Genomic DNA, 8,357 nt, shown 5'->3' with positions numbered 1-8,357 from the left:
CGAATTACTAGATGTTGTAAGAAACGGAGGTAGGGGCAGGTGTGAGGCACGCGTTCTACGGTGCCACGGGGACCACCTGACCAAGATTTTTTGCTTTTTTTCAATTTTGATAGTCGTCATGGCGCCTGTTTTTTCACTGTCTTGGAAAAGGTGGTTTGGCTCATTTTAGATTTTTTTCTGGAGTTTGGGATCCTTAGATATATTCAAGCTTTTTATTAAACTTCTTTTAATTTGTTAATCGCAATGGGTGCGCCAAGTTAGTAAGAATACTTTCTCGCGAGTGGTAAGAATTCGTACATTTTAGGGTACGTCTAGTCGGTATCTTCGATTTATTTGTAAAAATGGTAGTTATTTTTGGCTGTATTTTGAAAATGAAATTCTTACGAACTTCACTCACCCAGAAATTGATAAAAATGTTTGGGACATAGTTTTGGTGCTTTATTTTTTATTAAAAGACCTAACAATTAGCTGGCGTAGTTTTTAGTTCATTTGTTCTATAGCAATTTTCTTTTTCGGTGGGTAAGAAACTTGAAACGTTTAAATTTTGGCACAATATTGTTTTTTGAAGCGAATGCGTCGATCGATCAGCGCTGGCTGGCACCGCAACCGCCATCCTCGTGCTTTAGCAACAGCGACATCCTCGAGAAAGTCTTCGAGCAGGCTTTGCAACTGTACTTCTTGACGTCCGAATGCGTCTGCAAATGGGCCCTCAGGTTGGATCTGTCCGCGAAGGCCCGACTGCAATGAGGACACGAGAATGGTTTTTCTCCGGTATGAGTTCTGATGTGTCCTTGTAGCAACCAAGGACGCGAAAAGGCTTTGCCGCAGAGTTTGCACTTGCACGGAAGGGTGTGTGTCCGGATGTGCATCTTGAGGGCGCCCAAAGAGACGTACACCTTCTCGCAATATTTGCAACTGAACGATTTCTTAGTTTGGGTTTGCGCGCAATGAAATTGTCTGTGTTTGGAGAGTCCCGAGTAGGTCGAATAGTTCTTGTTGCAGTCGCTGCATTGGTAGCGGGGACTCTCTCCGTTGGCGGACACGGGGCTGAAGGCGGGACCCGAACTCGTTTTGCGTCGTTTACCTTCCGGTAAGGAGGACGTCACCATGGCGTTCTCTCGTCCCGAATCGCTGTCGCTGCTGGAACAGGGCGACGGTTGAGGCTTTTGTCCGACGTGTCCGCTGTCCTCCGAGGAGGACCACGGCGGGGTGGTGCTACAAAATGCGGGCGGCACGATTTCGGGAGTGAAGGTGGTGGGGTGGTGAATTAACGGCAATTGTCTCGTTTGGTAGTGTTGCAGCGTCGGCGAATGATGTCCCGGGAGGAAATAACCGGCGCTGGGTGTCGAGGAGGAATACTCTTTGATGTATTCCTGGTAGTCTTTGGGCGACGGCACGCGCGGAGAGAGTTCGTGGTGCGGATGGTGGGGAGAGACGTGGGCTGGATGGTGGGCTTCGGGTCGCACGATGGTCGGATTCTGCGAGTGGACGCTCCCGAACGATCGGGGCGGCGATAACGGCATCAGATGAGAAGACGGGAAGTATTTGGGCGGCTGGTAAAGCGTGGATCCGTCCGAGGTCGGAGAGACCGGATGAGCCACGTTGCGACCCGGAAGCGAGTAGAGGGGAAAGTTGAAGGATAAATACGGCGGAAACGGGTGCGGACGGTGCCAACTAGGTGGCGCTTCCAGTTCGCTCTTCAGCGCCAAATTGGACGCGTTCAACTTCGAAGATATCATGGCCAGGGCCGGCGGGGGGGTCAGCCCTTTCTCGGCGGACGACGGCGGGGTGGGAGGCGGAGACGGGCCGGCCAGGACGGACGCCCGGTGACCAGTGTCCCTCGCTGGCTCTGGTCGAGGCGAAGGAGATCTTCGTTTCACGCTCAAATCGTACGGGCCTTTTTCGTCTGAAATAATACGAATTCTTGTTAAACAAACGCTATAAGTTACGAATAAATTAATTTGTAAAGAACTACACTGGTTAGCCTATATTCAAATTACGTTGTTTAAACCTTTTCTGTTTGGGCTTAGTTCTTATGAATGTTACCACCGAGGGCTCGGACATTTGCCTTTTTAGCAAAGATTTCGTTTTCCAAAATCTTTGATTTGGTTCTTAAATAGCCAATCTTCGAATCCTAGATTTCGTTTTTAAAAATTATCCTACTAAATATTTAAGATTTTCTGAAAATCCTAATTGATATTTTCAAGAATCCTAGATTTTTTGGGATGTTTAAATCTTATATATATTTTTGAGAATTAGTTTTTAAGAAATCCTTTGGAGGAAAGAAATCTGGAATTTTTACCTAAATTTTGTTCGAGACACGCGCTTTAAGAAAGTAAAAAGCAGACGACGTAAACGAGCAAATCACGAACGCCCTCTCGCCCGATCATTTAGCGCATCCTTCGCAACATACGAAGATAATAAAGCCACCAGGTGCTACAGCGGAAGAGGTCAAATTATGGGTAATCCTTCCGTATCTAAAACAGTGACTATTTACTTACGTAATCCCGCGTTAGACATTAAAAAGGCAACCGTTCAAAATTCTTCGGTTCAAACTACGTTATTCCTCGACGCTGAAACGCGTAATCTCGCCACCACTCGAAACTTGCCAAGATTTGTCTCTATGAACCGCCTATTTGTCCTAATAACACCCCAGATAAAAAAGCGACCGGGGGGGGGAGAATAACCGACCCCCCCGACGTAGAAAATTAACTCTAAGCCTAATAAACAGCGTTTGTAAAAGTGGCAGCCCAGGGGGAGGTGGGCCAATGTTAGGGCCGTCGCAAAAACACCGGTGCCACCTGTTAGATTTTTTTCTTATCAGTTCGAGACGTTCTGAGATAAGAGCTAGTTTTTTTTTGGTTTAGGGGGGGGGGGGCGTCGCATTTTGAGGTCGCACGCGCCTATCGACACACTGTTCACGCTTTTTTCTTGGATTTTTTTTATCTCGAAAGCCCCTATGCAATCCCTCGCGTGCGCCCCCCCCCCCCTTAGGTCTAAGACAGAGAGAGTGCTTATGTCTATCATTTGGACACGAAACCCCCCCAAGGGAATGTTCAATTATTCGCAGGTGACATCTTTCGTTCGTTTAAAAGTATATTGCTTGAGGTTTTTTTCCTGAGGTTTTAAAAGCTCCCATTATAATTTTACAAAAAGGAAAAAGATTCTAAAATTTTAATATCGAATACATGTCAAAAATATTTTATATTTGTTAAGAACTTGTTACTATTTGTTATTTCTAATTTACTAATGGTAATAATATAACCCAATATAACCTAACAATCTCAAAATCTTTAAGAAAACCATCCCAAATAAAGTCAAATACCCTAATTTAATCGACAAACAAGCCCCAAAGAAATCAGAAAAACCACACCAAATATACCCCAAGAAAACCACACCAAATAAAACCCAAAAAAACCACAGTACTTATAACCAAGACAAAACATACCGAAAATAATTCAAGGAAACCACACCAAATACGAATTAATAGAACCACACCAAATATAATCCAACGAAACCACACCAAATATAACCCAGGCAAATCCCATGGAAAATTTGCCAAAAATAACCCAACGCGAAACCACACTAAATATGAGTGCAGCAAACTCCCCTAGAGAATATAACCAGGAAAAACCACCCTAATTTAAACCAAGGTAAACCACACCGAATATAACTAAAGCACCCTATATTAAAACCACTCCAGGATCTATTTTGACCCAATAAAAGCGACCAAAGCCATCCCGCTGATAAACAGACCGAAACACCCATAAAATTATCCATCGAAAAACTAAATTTATAATCCTTCAAATCAAAAGTGTTTCGGCAATTTTAAAAATAACTGAAACAAGTCCTCGATTAAGAAAATACCGAGAAGCTACCCATCAAAAACAAGCAACCAATCTGTTATTCATCGCTAACCGAAAACGACATTGACTTATCACGACTCTGGGATAGGGAAACATAATGAATGGTATCGGCGAGATGGGCCGCTTTGGCCGATGCCGCGTGTGCCCGGTAGCACCCTGGGGCCAAATATCGGAAAGGACCTTTTTTTTTGGGTATTATCATTATCAGCCGAGGCTAGCACCTGTCGCGGAGTCGGCCGAATAATATTCAACATTTCGTCGGCAAGCGCTCGGGGCGCTCCCGGCGTTTTTCTCTGAAAGTGGCGGCGCCATACGGCATGCGACCGAACCGACGTCTTTCGCAATCGGGAGCTCCTCGACCTTCGATTCTTCATTTTACAGAAACGCGTAAAAGGGTGTTCTAAAAGGTAGCGGTATTTAGTTTAATTAATAGGGGGGGTTTCGTCACGGTACCCGCTACTCTTTTAACGAAAGTAACGGATGTTTGAAGCTCGCTTTTGACTCTGTTATTGTTCGTGACCTAACGTAACTTACGGCGATGACTTGTTTTAACGGTTGTTAGAACTTTTGGCTTAATTTCCGAGTTTGATATTTAAATATTTCATTTTCCAATGAAATGAAAATTTAAACTGGATTAACGTTAATCTGATTTGAAACGGAATGCGTTAGAATTCTCTCTTTTAGGTTGTTGTCTGCAGTGTTTCGTTACGTTAATGCCCTCAACATTCAAACGATTCTGTGGCTAACGGAAGGGTTACGTTATTATTTTAATACACTTGGAACATTATCGGTAATCCATCGAATCGGCTAATTTTAAAATTATTATTCAAATGATATAAAATAGTAAACTTTAATCTAATGTTAAGTTTTCTTAAAAATTATTTTGAAACTTTAATAATAATTTTAAGTAATTTAAGTCGGTCTAAGCAGACGACCGGAAGTCGGGAAGTTTCAATCGAATTCGAAAACGTCAATTTGAATATTTTGATTGAGGAATTAATTTGAATATATTGAACCGTACGTTATTGGATAAAATTATATTCAATTAAAGATTAATTCGAAATAAAATATAAAATGATATAATATTTATTTCCTAAAACACGTGTCAGTAACCCTTTAAACAAACTCGTAAATTAACCAAAAGTTCGTGACATTAACCGTAAGTATCCAGGCCTACAAAATGTCAACCCACAAACCACAAAAATAAAACGGTATTTACCATAATAATGATCAATGAGCCTATGTTCCGGCATTCTTTTGACCATCCTGGGATCGTCGTAAGGAGTTTCCATGGGCGACGGTAAGTAAGGCATCCTGGCCGGACAGTAAATGACCGGACGCGAGGCCGAAACAATGACTGAATTGGGCGCAACGGGTTGCACCAAACTGACCACCGTGGATAAGTCCGTTTGTCGCGGAATGAAGTCCGTCTTCACGACGACAGTTTCGTCGGCGTTGACCACACCGGTTCCTTTGGAGTGTTTCTTGATGAGGAACGATCGAGGCATCGCGAGACAATGTCAGGAGAAACCCTTGAAAAATGACTGATAACAATCTAGTCCAGCGTCTTTCAATACATCGGGAGCACACCACTGCTGAGATCCCAAAAAGTTGGAAGCCACGATTTTCGACGATATTAACTCTAGGAGAGGTCCAACTCGAATGAGCCCGGGGTTAGGGGATACGGTTCCTTTTGGGGTACCCTACAACAACCACCGAGAGGGGGGGACAACTCGCCGATCAGGGGGAGAGGTACCGAAAAAAAGCAGGTGATAAAAGCTCCTAAAATCCCGCCAGCATCCCCCCGGACTACGGCGCTCTTTGATCGTACCCGGCTACCCCAAAAACGCGTCCAAAAAAGTGTAGCAACGAGAATGCCGAAAAGAACGCTCGAAAATTCCCTCCGCGGCGCAAACTTCCAATTTCCACCGCTAGATCGCGATACCGTACGTAGATCCACCAATCGGAGGTTACAAACGAGGAGCGCAAAGACTGAAGAAGCGAGCTGATTGGTGGACTCGGTGGAATAATCGTCGGAGCGCAAACGGTTAAATTGTTACAATTCTCTGGGAGCTTTTTCTCTTTGACTTGGCACGCCGCGCGGCGGTGGGAACGCGAACTTCGGCCTACGGGTGAGGGAATTTTCGGGTACATTTTTTTGTCGGGGATTTTTGGAAGTTGTCGCGGTTTCCACGCGCGGCGTTGCGATCGCGGGGCGTCAAAAACTAGCGACTTTTTCGCGTCGCCGTGGAAGAACCACGCGGAAACAGGTGTTGACGAGGGTTGGTTGGGGAGGGGTTAGCGACATAGTGGGTAGGTTTTAGGGGTAATACGGCGTTTCACCGGACATTTAGAGTGTGGAGGAACATGTGGGTGCCCATACTCTACCGGACATGCATTTAGGAAATAGGACAATAAGGGAGGCATATGGAAACATACAACAATAACCGGCTCTCTCTCTCTCTCTCTCTCTCTCTCTCTCTCTCTGATCGAAATTGTAAATTGCAATAAACAAAAGAACGCATTGATTGATTTGTCACTGTCTGCCAGGTGTTGATAGGAAGTTGAATTTTGCTACATTGAGGACCTAATAAATGGTATTATATATTGTTAATAATTGCAGCCCAGTCCGTGGTAGGGAAATTAGGAATATTCAAAGAGGTCCTCAGAAATAATTGTACATAAGTAACATTTGACCTTGAGAATGGACCACCAAAATCATATATTGTAGAATATTAGAGTCAAAATAACGTATATCTGTTTTAAGCGTTTTGCTAAAATAACTGCATTTCATAGCGTTATTAATTTGTTAATATTTTAATAATGAGTTATTATATTATATCTGTAAAAATTTTAATGGCACCAATCTGGTTTTCGTTGGCCGTCGAACTGAAAACAAACTTTACCATTTAGTATCGTCCAATTTGCCTAAATAAGTATATTACCGTCCTGTACCCTGGTTTACCGTTAATGTGGAAACTGTTAAAATCATATTAAAACCGTTCTGGGTTTCGTAACCCATCGAACTAAAGGCCCACTATCCGTTTCAGTATAGTTCAAAAAAGTATATTACCGTCGTGTACCCTGTTTTACCGATAAAGTTCCAAGTGTGTAAAAATAATAATGTAACCCTTCCGTTAGCCACAGAATCGTTTGAATGTTGAGGGTGCGGTGACGAAAAAGGATTAGCTATACCTAAAACTCGCCCCGACCTTTTCAAAGATTTTCTCGTATCTGTAACGGATTTCAAACGGATATAAGACACATAAACGTAACGAAACACTGCAGACAACCACTTAAAAGAGACAATTAAATAATAAGCATTGTTGGTCTTTTAATCTATAACCCAGGCGTATTGACTGAACAATGAAGCGAAACTCAACATCTGTGCTCCTAAGAAAGAATATTTGTAAGGACAAAGAAAGCACTCGAAAATCTAGTCCTCCACATTCGATCCCGAGCGCCTACACTTCTTTATTTTTCTAACCACGCGTCGTTTCGTCTATTGTTTTAATCTCGGGGCCATTATCAGAGAGCAGAATGAATTACAAGGTTCTTTTTCGAGCGCGCGTGCCTTACGCGGGAGGTCCCGCGCATGGCGGCTCGCGCCAAAAGGGATCGGGTAAAGGAGGAGAGAGGTATACGAAATCTGCGCGCGCGCTAAATCGAAAGGTGCGAAAAAACCAGGTGTATACGCCAGCACTCTAAAAACAGGCGAAATAAAAAAATATAACTATTTCGAGGATGCTTTCAAAGATAAGACACTGAGGATTTGTGTGTTTAAGATCGCAGGCGCGTGTTTAGTGTGATATGCCGGATTTGCAATCGAACGTTGAGATAACTTTTATCGGACTATGGATAGACTATATAACTTGTATTTAAAGTGCGTAATAATTATGGTTATACGTACCCTTTGACAAACGTTTCTATAGACTTTCTATAAAATCTTATAGAATTCTTTAAAATGTCAAAGATTGGCTGTAACCTATATTTCTATAGAAAATACCTCTATTTGTTACGAATGGCTATAATAAGTGACCCAAATTTCTTGAGATTTTATAGAGATTTTTGGTCAATTTTCTATAGAATTAGGATAACGGTTCTATACAATTTCTATGAAATGCTAAAGGTTGGCTGTATCCTATATTTCTATAGAAAATACCTCTATTTGTTATGAATGGCTATGAAAAGTGAAGCAAATTTCTTGAGATTTTATAGAGATTTTTGTTCATTTTTCTATAGAATTAGGATAACGGTTCTATACAATTTCTATGAAATGCTAAAGGTTGACTGTATCCTATATTTCTACATAAAATACCTATGTTTGTTACGAATGGTTATAGCAAATTTCTCGAGATTTTTGCTTATTTTTCTATATAGACTTAGGATAAAGGTTATTTAAATGATATTCTAAAAGGATTATTTGATAAAAAAATTAATAGGTTTCGATATATTTTTATTTTATAAACAATTTATATTACTTGATTTAAA

General features: G+C 42.0%; 1 protein-coding gene across 1 annotated transcript; it reads right to left on the bottom strand.

Annotated features, from left to right (window-relative positions):
- Positions 1 to 401: 401 nt before the first annotated feature.
- On the bottom strand, positions 402 to 5,745 carry LOC149953681 (uncharacterized). The gene is made up of 2 exons (XM_090170274.1): positions 5,086 to 5,745; positions 402 to 1,906 (listed from the first exon to the last, which is right to left on the bottom strand). Exons 1-2 carry the CDS (start codon positions 5,372 to 5,374, stop codon positions 585 to 587), a joined length of 1,611 nt encoding a protein of 536 aa, XP_090026400.1. The 5' UTR covers positions 5,375 to 5,745; the 3' UTR covers positions 402 to 584.
- Between the last annotated feature and the right edge of the window lie 2,612 nt (positions 5,746 to 8,357).

This window comes from Leiobunum rupestre, chromosome 3, assembly GCF_980474605.1.
Source record: "Leiobunum rupestre chromosome 3, qqLeiRupe1.1.hap1, whole genome shotgun sequence".
Taxonomy (NCBI): Eukaryota; Metazoa; Arthropoda; class Arachnida; order Opiliones; family Sclerosomatidae; genus Leiobunum; species Leiobunum rupestre.
This window is presented reverse-complemented; position numbering and strand designations above follow the sequence as displayed.

Coding starts and splice junctions, on each gene's coding strand:
- LOC149953681 (XM_090170274.1), bottom strand. CDS start 5,374: ATGCCTCGATCGTTCCTCATCAAGAAACACTCCAAAGGAACCGGTGTG. Junction 1,907..5,085: donor GCTCATTGATCATTATTATG/GTAAATACCGTT, acceptor GTATTATTTCAG/ACGAAAAAGGCCCGTACGAT.